Source organism: Diadema setosum, chromosome 2 (assembly GCF_964275005.1).
Source record: "Diadema setosum chromosome 2, eeDiaSeto1, whole genome shotgun sequence".
In the NCBI taxonomy this organism is placed as follows: Eukaryota; Metazoa; Echinodermata; class Echinoidea; order Diadematoida; family Diadematidae; genus Diadema; species Diadema setosum.
The window spans coordinates 38,245,191-38,261,595 of record NC_092686.1 but is presented as its reverse complement, the minus strand read 5'-3'; the positions used below and the strand labels follow the sequence as shown (position 1 = coordinate 38,261,595).

At 37.3% G+C, this 16,405-nt stretch overlaps 1 protein-coding gene across 1 annotated transcript; it reads right to left on the bottom strand.

Moving 5' to 3' along the window:
* Positions 1-4,827: 4,827 nt before the first annotated feature.
* On the bottom strand, positions 4,828-16,164 carry LOC140242484 (mesoderm-specific transcript protein-like). Its single transcript, XM_072322219.1, has 12 exons — positions 16,101-16,164; positions 14,552-14,723; positions 13,305-13,381; positions 12,659-12,736; positions 12,089-12,219; positions 11,203-11,279; positions 10,006-10,046; positions 8,605-8,672; positions 7,762-7,863; positions 6,749-6,825; positions 6,116-6,179; positions 4,828-5,341 (listed from the first exon to the last, which is right to left on the bottom strand). The coding sequence occupies exons 1-12, from the start codon at positions 16,116-16,118 to the stop codon at positions 5,209-5,211; spliced, it is 1,038 nt and encodes a 345-aa protein (XP_072178320.1). The 5' UTR covers positions 16,119-16,164; the 3' UTR covers positions 4,828-5,208.
* Positions 16,165-16,405: the final 241 nt, after the last annotated feature.

Genomic DNA, 16,405 nt, shown 5'->3' with positions numbered 1-16,405 from the left:
TCATTATGCAATAAATAAAGCAGTTATTTTTTTTTTCACATTTTGAAGAGTTGTCATTCCCAATGTTTGTTTTAAACAGGTGTAGCATAGATAAGGATTGAACTGCCTTTGATTGCCTCGTTGTAAAGTAGCATGTGGAACTTGCCAGAAGGCTGCAGAAATTGTTTTAAGTGAGGTGATGAGATGAACTGGATTGTTCTCTTGCTCCCTCACACTCCCTGTATCCTACCCAACATCACTTTCTTCCAGGTTAGCAATAAATCATGCACAAAATCAATTGGATTGTTATTTGTACCTTTCTTTTCTATTATTATAACATTAGAGAGTATTAGAGCAGGCAGTAATAATAGACATAGAGTAGAAAATTTGTTCTGTTTTGTTGTTTATTATTGAATAGCAATGAGTTGAAAGGGATAAAAATATGTGTTACAACAAAACAGAAACAATGCAAGAGGTACTACATGTACACACCACACCTGAAAATCATGGACAGTATCCGAGTGATACATGTACTTTTAAGGATAACAAATTTTCCTACAAAATCAGTTGTGATGTATTATCACAGTAAATAAGAGATGTATTTCAAACAACATGATCATTTACATGAATGGGCAGTGTATACTTAGATCTAAATAGACTCTCGATTCATTATGGAAGGACAGAGCATACAATATCATAGACAATGATCAATTCATATACAATGTAGTACTGAATATGACAATCTCACAGATTAACATGTTGATTCCACAAAAAGGCACGGATCTGGGTGTACTGTACCACACATCTGAACTCTTTGATAATGGTAAATGCTCCTATCACATTTTTGATATGTGCATATTCAAAAAAACAGCTACACTGATTTTGTCTTTCCATGAATTTGGGTTAATTCCTGTGACAGAAATCAAAACCTTCGTACAACCATGTACAATGGAAGCTCAGAATATGGGATCCATCTATTCAACAAATCAAAATACATTGTAGATGGAATACACCTATACATGGGTATCACATTACCTGGAATGATATGGTATGATAAATTCTAATGTGTAACCAACAGACACGTCTTACACCTGAACTTTAGATATAAACACTTCTAGTCATGTCAATTGTGGAAAAACATGTGAGGAGATCTAGAGACCCGTTTCAAATACCAATATGTCGACACTGCAAGTTGCAATCTTTGCAATACATTGTCCAGCAATTTCCACAAAATTTAATAGAATGCTCATTGTGGAGATATTCCTAACTGCCTTGTTGCTGCTGTGGTAACTGCACATGCAGTATTTTTGTATATTGCGAATGGTAGGGTACTTATTATTACACTGTAAGCCAGACAATAAGGTCTGTTGCATACAGTTTAAAAAGTAAGAATGAAAACAGTTTGTTCCTTGATGAAGTGGATGTCATCTCCATTTTGAACCTAATCTGATTGAAAGACCACTGTGCCTCACATTGTATTGCTGCATTACTTTAGCCCTGCATCGCATAAGAGTACTATAGTTCATTTCACAAAGCAAAACCCACTGAGGACAGACTGATCTTGCTATAACACGCATTTCCCATAGACACCTGCCCAAGTATTCTCAGGACTCCTCCTCAACGGGTTAATACCTTATGTTCTTAAGACTGCAGAATTTTTCACTGGGTTTTCACCATGCATTCAACTGCATCAAAATTACCATCCAGTCATACAACTTCAACGATCTGGGAAGACGGTGGGGTGAAGAAAATTGATGCACACACACGACAGACTGTTCTCCAGCAAATTAATTTATGGAGACATTCAAACCATGTTTACACAATGTAAGGCATCTTTGTCAGTAAATATATACAAATTTCAAAAATTACACTAAAATTCACACACATGATCTATACTGAAGGCTTCATTTAGGCCAGTGCCTACAGAATATAATATACACATTAAAAAAATTATACTCAACCCATATTCGCCGATCTACGGGATATCCCGTAACACTCTTTGCCACTGCCATAGATTTTATGATTTTGTAGTTTCCCTTGTAATGAGCTAAAAAGGCTTCAGGCTAACTTTCTGTGGATGGAATACTCTGAAATACATAAGCAAGGCAATCACTATGGACAGTAGAACTTAGTCCTCCTATCCACACGCTTGTGCTTGATGTGTACCATGGCTCCAAATCTTTAAGATAAAATTAAAGCCCCCGTTCCACTATCACGATTTGGACCCCGATCTGTCCCGATCTAGCAGATCGGGAGAGAGCGGCAAAAGCGTACGGGGATCGGAAGCATCGTAGCAGCAGCATGTGGAGGTCGGGGTTGGAGCGGGCAGTTTTTCATTTCGGGAAGAAATTTTGAACCGGTTCAAAATTTCTTCCCGATCTCCCCGATCAAAATTGACATATTTTTAATCGTACGGCAAGCGGGGAGAGCGTACGTGACAGCGTAAACGCAGCGGGGAGAGCGTAATGACGGCGTAAACGTAGCGGGATGAGCGTAACAAGGTCTTTCTGAGCGTAGTAACATCGGCACAAGAACGGGAAGTGATTTTAGCTGTAATTTTCGAAGAAGAAGAAGAGATGAAGAAAGAGAAGAGAAGAAAGCAGCGAAGCAGCTACCAAAAAGGCGAAGAAAGAGAGACTGCACGTGATGCTGAAAGAGGAGGAAGAGGACATAGCAGAATTTTGAAGAATATGAAATCATCTACAACTGGAGGAAGACGGACTATAAAAGCAAGGACCTCAAGAAAAATCCTTTGAAAAATCAGCACGTCTTTGTTTATACAATGCATTGCTGCAAAAGAACCGTGAGTTGAGGAGGCTCTTCAAGTTCAAGTTCAAGTTGATTTATTTCACTTCCAACAAACAAATAATAAAAAATACAAAGAAACGCTCATATACACAGACGTCATGAAATCAGTACCACAACGCGATGAACAGAATAACATTGTAAAAGAGATACAGGCAAATTATCAACAGAGATACAAATAACAGTTACGTCACTGTGGTAAATGCATACAAAATATTGCTGGAAATGGAGGGGACTGCTAAAAAGCAGAGCTTGTAGTATTAGAATGCAGTCCCCTCATAGAGAAAAATATATAATTGCAAAAAACAACAACAACAAATTTCCCTAAGCGGTAGCAAAAAAAAAAAAAAAAAAAAGACAGACAGAGTAACACACACATACATGCACACATACGGACGCACATTAACAAACACATGGCGGCTCTGTTGTAAGGAAAAAATTGATGAGAGGATAGAAAGATATAGTAGTGAAGAAGGTAGTAAGTCCGAGGTGGACAAGGGGGGGGGGGGGGGGGGGGGGGGAGGAGGGGAGAGGAGAGGGAAATGGTGGGTCATAACCAGGGCACTGGAGGCACAGAAGCACGGGCTCGCTGATGAAGAAAGAATAGTGAGAATAACGAAGCAAAAACAACTTTGAAAATCAAAAGTAAAAAAAGAAGAATGAATCTTCGAGGTCCACAGTATATTTCTTCGTTTCTGCATGCTAAGAAGTTGACTGACTGCTGACCCACAGTCGAATCGGGGTACATCGGGGCACATCGGGCACTTTTCAGCTCTCTGAACGGGGTAACAGCGTGATAAGATCGTATAGATCGTTCAGAGCGTAGATACAGCGTGCATTGATCGGGTAACATCGGCAACATCGCACTAACAGCGTAGCTACATCGTTCTAAAGCGTACCGGCAGCGGCAGAGATCGCAATGTCTAATTCCCGATCATCGTAGTAAGAGCGTAGCAAGCACTTGGTAGTCGTAACTGCAGCGTACTTAGAACGTTCTAACATCGTACTGTGTCCAGATCGGCTCAGGTTTTACCCGATCCTTCCCGACCTGAGAAAATTGTCAAATCGTAGCGAGAACGGCATAGTGGAACGGGGGCTTAAGAGATGATTTACTCAAAAGAGTACAATGCAGTGGCAAATTGGTTGTAAAATTGAACTCAGATAAAGTGAAACAGATCTGCAGAAGTTTCATTTAAATCACACACAAAGCAAGAAAGTTACAGAAATTGAAAAAGCCACATGTTTTCGCAGGGCAGTGATACTGTTGACACCGAAGTATTTGTATGCAAAATAAAATGCAGTGATGATGTCACCAGCTTGCAACTTTCCCAACTGGTTGGTTTAGAAAAAAAAAATACAAAAAACCCAAGTTTTTGGTCGATAATTTAGCAAGAGCAAACCCTTATCCATAAGAGTGGTCATCGTTAGCTTATTTCAACACAATAATATTTCGGTGGGAATATATATTTAAACAAAAAAATATATCGGTGGGAATATAAATATTTTAGTAGATACCAACAAGAGGAAGTAAAGTGCATATCTTTGTAAATGCAAGCACTGAGAGACATGTAAGGGCATGACATCATCACCTCATCTAATTTAAGTGTCTGTGACCAATATTGCCCTCTCTCATTTCATATCCAACTTTGATGAAGCTTATATCACTTTGTGTGTAAACTGATTTTACTCTATTTGCTTTAAAGGCATAATTTACCATTTGCAGATGAAACAAAAACCCAGCATTAGTGCTGTAAAATGGTTTTAAAATATGAGTTAGGGATAGAAACAACCACAGTAAAAATTTTAATCAGTAAAATTGATTCTACATATTGTTGAATATACAAAATGTGAACAATAGTTATAACAAAAATGTTTCCCGACTAAACCGTCTACAGTTACGGTTTATTGAGAAAAATACTGATATCTCCTTATATTTTATGCTTCATTGCGAAAATTTTATGTGGGAGGATGTTTTGTGGTACAACAAACCTATGTATATGCATCAAATGTGATATCTTGAAAAAAAAATTAAATCACTGCTCCCAAAGGTAAACAATACCTTTAAAGTCAACTTGTACATTCAATGATCGAATTTGCACGTAAACAAATTTGAGGAATCAAAAAACTGCAGCAACATATGTCCTTGTCCTGATACCCCCCATTGCAGTAATCTTGGAATTTCATGTTCAGGACACTCCAATGCCAGAATTAATTCTTATCTAATAGTAGTAGTACTTTCATTTAATAGATTCTTACGTCATGATTGCCTCCTTGAATATATTGCTGTATTCATGTATATTTCTCTTTCTTCACATGTGAGAATCACATCGACATTATCTCTTCTTTCTCTTTTAATCTGATTGTCTTCCTACATCTGTTTGTTTATCTTTTGACATACATGCACACATTCATGTATGCATGTGACTATTTTGTACCACCCTGGACAGATCTGAAGAACTTGAAGTACTCTGCAACGTAGATTTCTGGCACTTCTAGGTGGGGATAGTGACTGATGTGTGAATCCAACAAGCTCACTCCAGAGTTTGGAACCAGTTTTCTGTACAATGAGAAATAGATTAAGACTAAAACATAAATCATGCTAGATTTACACTGAGTATACATGAATTCTATTTTGGTAACTTTCTTCATTATAGTGTCACACTAACATCAGAGTGTCATACTATGCTTGCTGAAACCCAGGTTTGTCATAACAAATCAGCTTGTAAAATGAAGACAAAAGAGTTTTGATGATAAAGTCTACTGATTCTCTGATTTCCTCATTACTGTTGTTTTGTTTACAAAGGTAAATTTCTCATGACAGAATGATATTTGCATGCACTAATCACACCGGGTTTTCAATGAACAGCAAGACTGAGAGAAATGGTCAAAATGGATAGAGGTATAGGACACATGGTAATGAATTGACAACACAAAAATTCATTACCATTGACTCTGAGCATTAGATACATGTATTTTCAATCATCAAATATTTTGTGTTGCAACCATTACCACTGTCATTGATACTGGTGCTTCTTCATATGTGATAGATGAAAATTAAATGGAAAGATAACATCCATGTGGTAAAGTTTAAACAGACATTTATGCACATATCTATTCCTTCATAAAGAAAACCAACTGGTATCAAAATTCACGAATGAATATGATCTAAACAAATATAATCAATTCCATGTAATATAGAAGTATATAAATATCTTCAGGAAATCTTGTTTTCTTTGGGTCATGTCTAATATATCCCCTATCCTATCTACCACTAAGAGACTGGAAGAGAAGTGCTAATGAGTGGAATCTGTCTGATACAAGTTGTACTTACGTGTATGTGAGATAAAATGGATCATATGGATTCACTGGATCTGCTGGTCCAAATATAATGTGTACTGTGAAAAGGCAAGTATAAAAACAAAAAGAATGAAATACCTGAGAGTGATTTTGACATTATTTAGAAGATTATGAAAAGCGTATTGTGGAGTCTGGATGAATAATACTACATATCTGTGATTGAAAAATGACATACCGTGCAGGGATGCCAACCTCTCTAAAAAATAGACATGTGTACTGATCAAATTTTGGAAAAACATTACTTTCTATTAAACCTGCAATCTCTGGCAAAGAAACAGTACAAAATACCTTTTTTTAAAGTAACAGTTGGCATCTCTATACTGTAGTAATCAGTTGCAGGCTGCTGACTCTGCTCTGTTCAGAATTTTGTTAAAGTCTATGCCCAAATATGTGAGAAAATAAAAATTAGTGACATTTTTATTTACAAAACAAATAAAGAACAACTCAACACCTAGATCACAGAGTCAATAATTTATCTAACTCTCTGAAAGCTTTCACATTGCATATCTATATCTGTAATTTGATTTTTCCTCCAAGATGTTTTAATTCTCCACAGCATGAATGCATTGCACATCCAGTAATGAAAGTGTTGTGTGAATATACTCACATGGAATAGCAGTCTCCGAGAGAGCATGCACCCATCGGTCTCTATTGGCATACCTCTGACGAAGGTAGTTTATCAACCTACAAAACACAGATAATATGATCAGAGTCCCTGTTGAATGCTGAATAGCAATAACATAAATATCATCCTATGAAATGTATAATTAACAGAACAAAAATTTAAATGAAATGCAAATAATTTTGACTGCATTTTCTTAAAGGTGGGGAATCCCATTTGCATGCCTTAAATGAAGAGTTGTATAAATACAGTGGTATGTTGAAGAGAGTATCATTTTAGAAACTCCCATAAAGTATTGAAAGTGGAAGGTAACATTTAGTACATTTTTATTGACCGTTAAATTCCAGTACATTACTAGGCTACCTTTGCAGACCCATGCACTGCATGTGTGTCCATCATGTATATTTTGTGAAGAAAGTTCATCAAAACTTACAAACATTTCTATATACATTCTTGCCACACACTCTATATGTTATTACATCAGCTCTTATACTTTTAGATTTGTGTTTATAGATAAAAAAAAATACAGAAGACTGCAACAAAAAGGCTTAAGTGTGGCTGACACACAGAACTACTGAGTAGTTGAGTTTTGTGCATTATTCAAATTGTAAATAACTGTCGACTTCCAAATTTCTCAGCAGTGGCCTAAACAAGTCCCCTTAGGTTCATATTTAATGTTTTGCTGCATTTTGGGAGGTCTGTAAAAGGTATCCCCTACCTTTAAGTCATCACCAATCCAGGCATAATGTAAATTACGACATCAAATTCATCATTAGCATTAGACACTATTAACGACATGCAAGCCATGTGGACTTCTGGTTTTTACAGTATATGACATGTAAACACATCTTATAAAGAGCAAAGCTTCTCAACTGCTTTTGCCACAGACCAACATTGGTCTTTACCTACAGTTAGCATGCAAAATAGACCAGAAGTGTTAATACAGTCTTGCAGCCATGACTTCACTAGAACTGAAATTCAATCAAGGCACTGCTTACAGATGTGTGACGCGATGACCGTCGTTGTACCTCATGAGTGCCCAGTGGTCCATGAACTCTTCCTCAGTCGGCTGGGTCTTCTTGCCAAAAACCTCTGATAGGCTGTCAAGGTGAAAAGAAACGTTGATATCATTTCTGAAGCTCTGTTTGAACAATAGTGTAGACACGGTGAGTAGCCTGAACTCCACACCACATTCATTCATCCATCCAGGATCCATCCACCCATTCAATAATTCATTCTTTCATTCATTCATCCATTCATCCATTCATTCATTCATTCATTCATTCATTCATTCATTCATTCATTCATTCATTCATGCATTCATTCATTCTTTCATCCATTCATTAATCAATTAATTCATTCATTCATTCCTTCATTCACTCATCCATCCATCCATCCATCCATCCATCCATCTACCCATCCATTCATTCATTCATCCATCCATCCATCCATCCATCCATCCATCCATCCATCCATTTATTTATTCATTCATTCATTTATCATTCAAATGGCACAGTGTGCAGGACTAATTTTGATACTCTTAGCCGATTATTGATAGTTCCCTGTGGTGAACCACAATGTGTGGCTCGATATCATTCACCTGTCTTCAGGTATATGTTTGTATGTAGGCATGTGTAGGACGGACGTCTTCACCAGGTTAGCACCCTACTCTCTTCAAGTGAGGACAGGTGAAGTGGGGTCTTTAACCCATTGAGGATTGGCTCATTTTGCTATAACACGCATTTCTCATAGACACCTGCCAGAGTATACTTGGGACTAGTAGTCTTCAACAGGTAAAAGACTCATTTATAACTCAAAGTAAAGACTTTCACAAATCTCACCTTCTTTTAAAGAGAAACCTGTTGGAAAACTTTGGTGCCAGAGCTCCGATGTATGGTAAAAGCAGAACCTGGAATGTGAATTGGGCATGTAAAAAATTAAATCTACTAAAAGAAACATCTGTAACTAGGAAATTAAAGCACTCGGAGAGTGCAGACCTCCACCAAGCAGCTAATTTCCACTTAACGTGCTCAAAATGGCCCGATTTCCCAGTGATAAAGAATCCTTTCTAGTGTCTCCACCTTAGCTTCCTGCTGTGCCTTGAGAGCATGCTCATCAGTGTACATGTAGGTATGCACACCTATAACACAAGCAGCTTGAATTCTCTAATTTCCCCATTTGCCAATAATAAAGACTCTTAAAAAAAAAAAAAAAAAAAAAAAAAAAAAGGTTTTAAGACAAAAAATAAATTTCCTGGATCCAGACAGCAATTGGGATCACTAACTAAATTCACTCATCTGTCCCTTTTGTCATTATCAAGATATCCTGTAAATTTCATTCAAATCTGTTCATACCTTTTTGTGTTATTTCACAGACAGACAGACAAACAAACCAACACCAGCAAAAACATAACCCCCATAATGGTGGTAACAAAAATTTGTATGGAGGTCCTAATAAATGGTGGGTCCCACCTTTTACTAGGACCACTTTGTTTTACTTTCTTTGGGGATGTCGCAGCTATTTCAAAACTGATTTTCATCTAATAAACTTTTAATTCCTCATAGAATTGTATGCTCTTTGATATTTTATATATGTGATTTCTATTTATCTTGCAAAAAGTTAAAACCTGAATCCCCATCTCAACCAAAACTTTACCATCCCTTAATGACCAAGCAGGATAGATGATGTCACTTATTCACATCAAGTTTGTTGGAACTTTGTGACAAGCTAGGACTTGTCATGAAGTTCCCATGTAAGACCATACCCAGTTGGAGGAAGGTTCAGGAGTTAAAGGGACTGTACAGTGCTGGTTGAGGTGGGGATTCATGTTTTGAACATTCCTAAGTAAGATAACGAGAAACCTCTTATGAAATATGAAAGAGCATGTAATTTTGAGAAGGATTCAACATTTATTTGATGAAAATTGGTTTTCAATTGGCTGAGATATCCAAAAAAGTGATAATAAAAGGTGACAGGCCACGCCTTTTATAAGGATCTCTTTGTTTCACTTTGTTTTTGGATATCTCAGCCATTTAAAAACCGATTTTCATCAAATAAACTTTTGATACCCCTTAAAATTGCATGCTCTTTGACATCTCATAGAGTATTTTCTGAATATCTCGCAAAACGTTAAAAGCTAAATCCTCACCTCGACCAGAACTGTACACACCCTTTAAAACAGAGGCTACCTGAGCACTACAGAAGTCTATGAAACAAAAATGATCAACTGATATTCCACCAACCTTCTGCATTGTCCTCTGTTGAATTGTTTCTGGGATTATTCCTGGGAATTCAACAAATACATATATGTACATTTTAGTGATAGTAAAACATCAAAAATGAAAGTCAACTTTTGCCCTTCACAACATGAGATGTAGAATACTGTATACGCTATAATTTTCGCGTGCATAAATTTTCGCGAATTGCCGATGTCACACATTTTCGCGAGTGGTTAAATTCGCGATTGGGGGACCGGAGAAAATATGAAGTGGCAAAGAAAGTGTGAATTTTCACCTTACTAGCAACGAATGCTACCACAGCGACTGGGCTGTGTGTACTAGAGATTCTAGTAAATTAGTTAGACGTGGACATGCTATATGTACGGAAACAAGCTTAGCCAGTATGGTCTGTTCGGTAAGCCGTAAAATGATCGTATCGTCAAGGCAAGGGATTTATTTTGGAAGGTAATATTTTCGCGTGTTGTTAATTTCGCAAATAGCTCCCGACTCGCGAAATTCGCGAAAATAAAACCCACGCGAAATATATAGCGTATACAGGTACACAGCAGCAATTTGTAGAAAAGATTTCCAGCTCATGTAGTATTTTCTTTCATTAAATACCACATGCTCATATTATGAAGTTCAGAAAACAAGCTATGTATTGAAGCAAATCAATGGATAATCAAAGACAATTTACATTTCCATTTTCTGCAACACCTGTTCATAATTTCACCCGAAATTCTACCCATGCTTTAATACCCAAGATCCAGATGTTTGTCTTTGAAATCTGAATGCCACCATTTTGCAGAAATTGGAAGAACTTGAAAAGAGGGTGGCAACCATTAGAATTTGAAGAATTCAACTTGGATACATTGCTCATGTGGCCATCCAGCATGAAGGCACTGCTTCAGATATTTGTTTCCAAGATGCCTACTGCTCTTTACAGTTGCACTGTAAAGAGCAGTGTCACTAATAAACTGCTTTGGAGTTTTGTGCAAAGTTTAGTCAAACAAGATATTCCTTAGAAGCTCCCCCCCCCCCCCCCAACAAACAGTTTTGCTCCATTAGTAATAACATCTGTTGTTTTGACCTTTGATGAGTAAAATAGTATATAGTTCATTGTGGTTTACTTTTGGATTTTACTGTATCAATTAGATGAAGTTGTGCTGGTCTAAAAATTTGAAATGTTGAAAGAATCCATAACAAAATAAGGTCACTGACCTCCATTAGAGAGGCAGACACTAATGATGTGAAGTTCGCTATCTGACTTGGCCCCTGACTTGGCTCGCTGATTCTGTCTGGATGTGAGATAAATGAAGCAAAACTGTGAGAAAATGGGAGACCCAGCTGAAATTGTTAGCTTGCAAAGAGCACAGTCAACAACCTGCAACAGCCTGCGAATATATATATAACACTTTCATAACCAAAGAATACATTACCCTGTGCAATACAAATACAGTTATGAGACAGAGGTCCTTAGAGAGTTAATGAAACTCATTCCTTTCAAAACTTATCAAAGACATGCTGACTAAAGATTGAATACAGACCAGACAACTCCCATTCTCACCAACATCACCCCATCCCCACTCCATGAAAAGGGATAACATGTAAATCAGACACTGAAACTACTACTTATCACAAAATCTGTCATACAATGAATACATGAGTTTCAGGCAATATGCTACCCTCGGATGAAGTCATTTAACAAAAGTAGATCAATTTAGCTAGTGTCAGAATCACAATTTCACAAGGAAACAAAAAAAGACAAAGAAAAACAAGATCATCAAAACCACTCAAAGACTGAAAATGCAGTTCTGTACCTAAGAAAATTACAGGAAACACTATACAAAAGAAAAAACAAATAACATAATAGTATATTTTGCACATGAAGAAAGTAAAGGGTTATAAAGCTATTGACAGTATTACTAGTATAATAGAATGTAGTGATTTTAGTGCAAAGTGTCGTAACATTAGTGTACAGTGTAGTCATACTAGTGTAAAGTGTGGTAATACTTATGTACAGTCGGGTCATTTTAGTGTATGGTGTAGCAATTGGCACAGCTGGACTACCCAAGGGTGTAAAAGGGATTTACATGTACAAATGTACCTGTGGATGAGTTCCTGTGCCACAGTGCTGCCCATGTCATGGGTCAAGACGTGAACCTGGGAGACTCCCAGCTCCTTTAGAAGAGCTTGTATCATGTCCGCCTTGTCAAAGAGGCTGTAGACATGGTCCGTCTGTTGGGAGACAACACATATTGCACAATTTTGCATTGAAGGGTATGAAAAGTGAGATTTCTGGAAGGAGTTTGGTTTTTGGTGCAAAGACAGCTTCTGCTAGCCAATATGGACATAATCATTATGAGGTAACATTAGACTACAAAAGTATAACAAGTTTGTTATCTGGCATAAGTTATAATTTGCAGCCATTAAAATATTGTATTTTTCTTTAGCTGATTCTTTTCCTTTTTAATTCCTATCTTGTCAGAGTCCAAAGTACTACGGAGATCCTGTTTGTATTGGTAACAGACACCACTGCATGAAGATGTACATGCGTAAATGTAAACTGCATCCATTCATCTACTGCCAAGAGATGTGTAATGTGAAGGACAATCTATCACCACTGCCAGTGACTACAAAGTCCACTTGCCCATCAGCACATAAATCTCATACTCACAGGCTTATCACTCAGTCCATAACCAAGGAAATCTGGCAAGATGACTCGTCCAAAGTTCTTGGTCAGCTCGGGCCAAATCTGATATAGGGAAAAGTGGGAGAAGTGTTATCTAATAGGTGACCAGTTCTATCATGTTTCATATCTACAGCAGCTTGATCTAAACAATTGGCTATTATTAAAGTCTTTCAATAAAAAAGAAAAAAGTGGTCAAGTCTTGTATGTACGCCCAACTCGACAGTTTTTTTTTTTAGTTTTTTTTTAAATCTTCATGCTTGACTGGAAGCACAGGACAGGGTTTAAGGATATGACTGATGATTCCAGCTAAAGTTTCACTTGACCTCAACAGGGCATGATAATAACATAAGTTCTGAGAATATTGCCTAATTTCACCTTTACAGAATAACACTTATTGTACGTGCATACCAGACACCTTACTTTCCTATGATTACTGTGTGAGTGACTTAAATTTGACAAATCATACTTTGAGGCTAGTTAATGTGATTATTAGCAATCTTCAGCAGGGGGAGGGAAAGAGAGAGGTTAAACACGGTACATGATTTTATATACCATGGCATGATTTTCTGTGTTTCCTTGACGATGTTATGATATCTACTCAGTAGATGTTACAGCAAAACATCGCCCTCACCTTGTGGAAATCATAACCGCAGGTTGGAAATCCGTGGAATATGACCAGCACATCATCATTGTCATTTGTGCCCTCATCTGCATTAATGGGTAATGATAGCAAAGTTTGAAATCTACCCATCACCTGGTCCTACTGAACTGATTTCTGATATGAGCAGAAAGTCTAATCTTGGTAAACTCTTACAGCAGCTAGAGTGATTCTTCTTTGGATATGTACACTAAAGTTCATAGCTTCTGTACACAATCTGAAAATTTGGAGCAATATGCAGTGAGCGAGCACCAAGACTGTCACTCAGCAATATTTAAGTCACCTAACAACTGCTAAAAACTGATGTGGATGTGCCTTAAAGCACACATTTAATGAGGACTTGTAATGTCAATTAATTTCATAAATCCTGTACACCAATAAGAGCTCATTTTATGAAACTTTTGAAATGAATGTAATTTGATCTACCAGTATATTATACCAGGGAGGTGGATTCTACCTCCCTGATTAAACTCATTCACAGATTTTTTTCTTTTTTTAAATAATATGATGCTACTATCAAAACATTCATGGACAGACATTAATGTCTGTAAATGGCTACAGCTTATGTATTACCTTAACAGTAAACCAAAATGTGATGTCTTGAAGTCAGTATAATACTTGAAATTGTCATCTTTATATGGGAAAATATAGAATCACAATATTATTCTCCATTTGAATTATATACACTTCTGCAAAATTATACCCCAAGTTATCTATACCGGTGGGTATGTAAGTATTTTTTAGATTTGTCACTTGAAAGTTGAATCCTGCCTTGCCTTACAACTTCCCACTCAGAGAGGTTCCAGTCATTTAAGCAAGTACACTCACAAGTTATACTTTTGATCGATTACCATGGTAACTACTTTTCATTTCATTGAGACATGATTTGAAGGGATAAATAAGTACAAAAACATACAATTTCTCAGCAAAGGAGCACAATCACATAATAACTATCAGCCTGAACATACATATTGTACACTTTGTACATTGTAACCATCAACATCTGTGCTCACTAAATACACCCAGTTATTCAATTCAGTGAATTTTAGGATGTACTCAGTCAGGTTTCCAGCACTACTCTTTTCCAGGAATAATTTTTTTTGGGAAAAAAAAAAACACAAAAACTTAATTCATATCTGCAGTGATGTCGAGCAGAATTAAAAAACATATTTTAGACTCCTTGGCCATAGATCTCTCACATCCCTTCTGTCAATCATCACCTTTGTAAAATATGTTGTGTCCTTTGAATTTGAAGACCTTTCCAGATTCCTTCCATGCTTTCACTCGATGGGAGAGTTCGGGAGCAGGGTAGTTGAGAAATACGGCAATGGAAACGACCAGTATGGAAAGGACGAGGTACGAGGTCTTAGACATTCTTGATTGCAGATTTGGCTACCAGATCAGATAGATGGTGGTTGTGGTGATCACTGCACAGTGAACAACTTTTAGAGTTAGTTAATTTGAATACAAACAATATGCATGCACTTCACTCCTGTCCTGATTTATACTTTTTCACGCCACGCAATACTGTATATTTTATGGCAAATATTTGGCAAGTCTAATTTTTCATGAATAAGCACTTCTTGACAATTTTGCGAGTGCTTAAATCCGTGACTGCAGAGTAAAGTGCTATGCCTGCTCACAAAAACAAAAACAAAACTTGTGAAATATTTGACATCCTGTAAACTGTAGAAATTCATCATAAAAGTAAAGTCTAACGTTAGTTTACAAGACACACCTAAATACGACTCATGAGAATAAATATACAGTATTTTTAATTTATTATGCCTTGTCTGCCTTGGACTACTTAACAAAACAATCTCAGAATTTTGGAGTTTGGATATTTATATTCCATGTTTATTGTGCAAATATGTCACTGCTGGCAACCAGGGACAGCCTGGTGGTAGTGTCACTGCCCAGAAAGCAGTCAATGACAGGTTCGAGTCCCACTGGTTCCTTTTTTCCGACATGTTTGTTACCCCGTTGAGGACGAGTCCCGAGTATACTCGGGCAGGTGTCTATGGGAAATGCAAAATCAAACCGTCCTCAACGGGTTAATTTACAGATCAGCAGTTGCAATCTTAACAAAATTCATTTGTAGAGGGAGACAAATTGAAGAAACTTACAACCGAAGGGCTGTGCATTGTTAATAAGAAAAGTAACATCTATAGTGCACCTATTTAGCTTACAGATTTTACTAGAATCGGTAGCTTCTCAACATCCCCACTCCCCCACCTCCTCCATTATGATAATATGAAGATATAAATTAGGACATTAATTTCCAATAGCAATATTTGAAGGCGAGATCGAGAGTTGCAGTTGCACTAACTGTGCAGGCTGTAGGCCTATCCCAATCCGTAGATCTCTCATGATCAAGATGTATGCAGGAGGTCAGTACCGGTAGATATTCAAATCAATCCTCATCATGCTCATCTAATATAATCACACAACATGCAGTCAGTGTAAACAAGACTTAAATATAAGAGACATAATTTTCAAAATCAGTAGAACAGATAGATATAGAATCTACTAGACTCTATACAAGTCTATGCAATGGATCACTTTGAACTTCTGGCATGTCTGGCAGAACTTCCCCTTCACTGTTCTTCAGATTTCACTGCTCTGTGCTAACGTCGTTTAAATAGTTAACAGTAACATGTTAGAAATGAAATGCAAGGTAAGTAGGACCTATGGCTAAATCAAAAGTGTCAATTATTGTAAATGAGGCTCGAACTCTTATCTTTCCTGTTCAGCCACGATACGTTGTACCTTTCCTCGTACCGTCATTCAAGTTCAATACGATGTGTGTGCAGGGCACAGCAGCATAGAGGAGCTATCCAGTTTTCACCGCCGTCGAGATCCGAATCGACTCCGCCTCCTTTGATAATGATAGGGCGATCGAATGTTTAGGGAAGCCTTTCAACTGTTTGAATGTTAATGCACAACACAATCACACACGTGCGCCGAGAGTTGACTGCCTGCCGCATCCGCATCCGCATGCCGTCACTCACCTCTGACCTGAGGTTACCGTTTGAATTCTTCGCGGAGCTGATCTGAGAGAATGAATGCGATGA

What these genes read in the sequence shown, in the direction of transcription:
- LOC140242484 (XM_072322219.1), bottom strand. An exon ending in ACACAACATATTTTACAAAG is followed by an intron (nt 13,382 to 14,551) that starts GTGATGATTGAC and finishes CCATTAATGCAG; the next exon opens with ATGAGGGCACAAATGACAAT. An exon ending in GCGGTTATGATTTCCACAAG is followed by an intron (nt 12,737 to 13,304) that starts GTGAGGGCGATG and finishes TCCCTATATCAG; the next exon opens with ATTTGGCCCGAGCTGACCAA.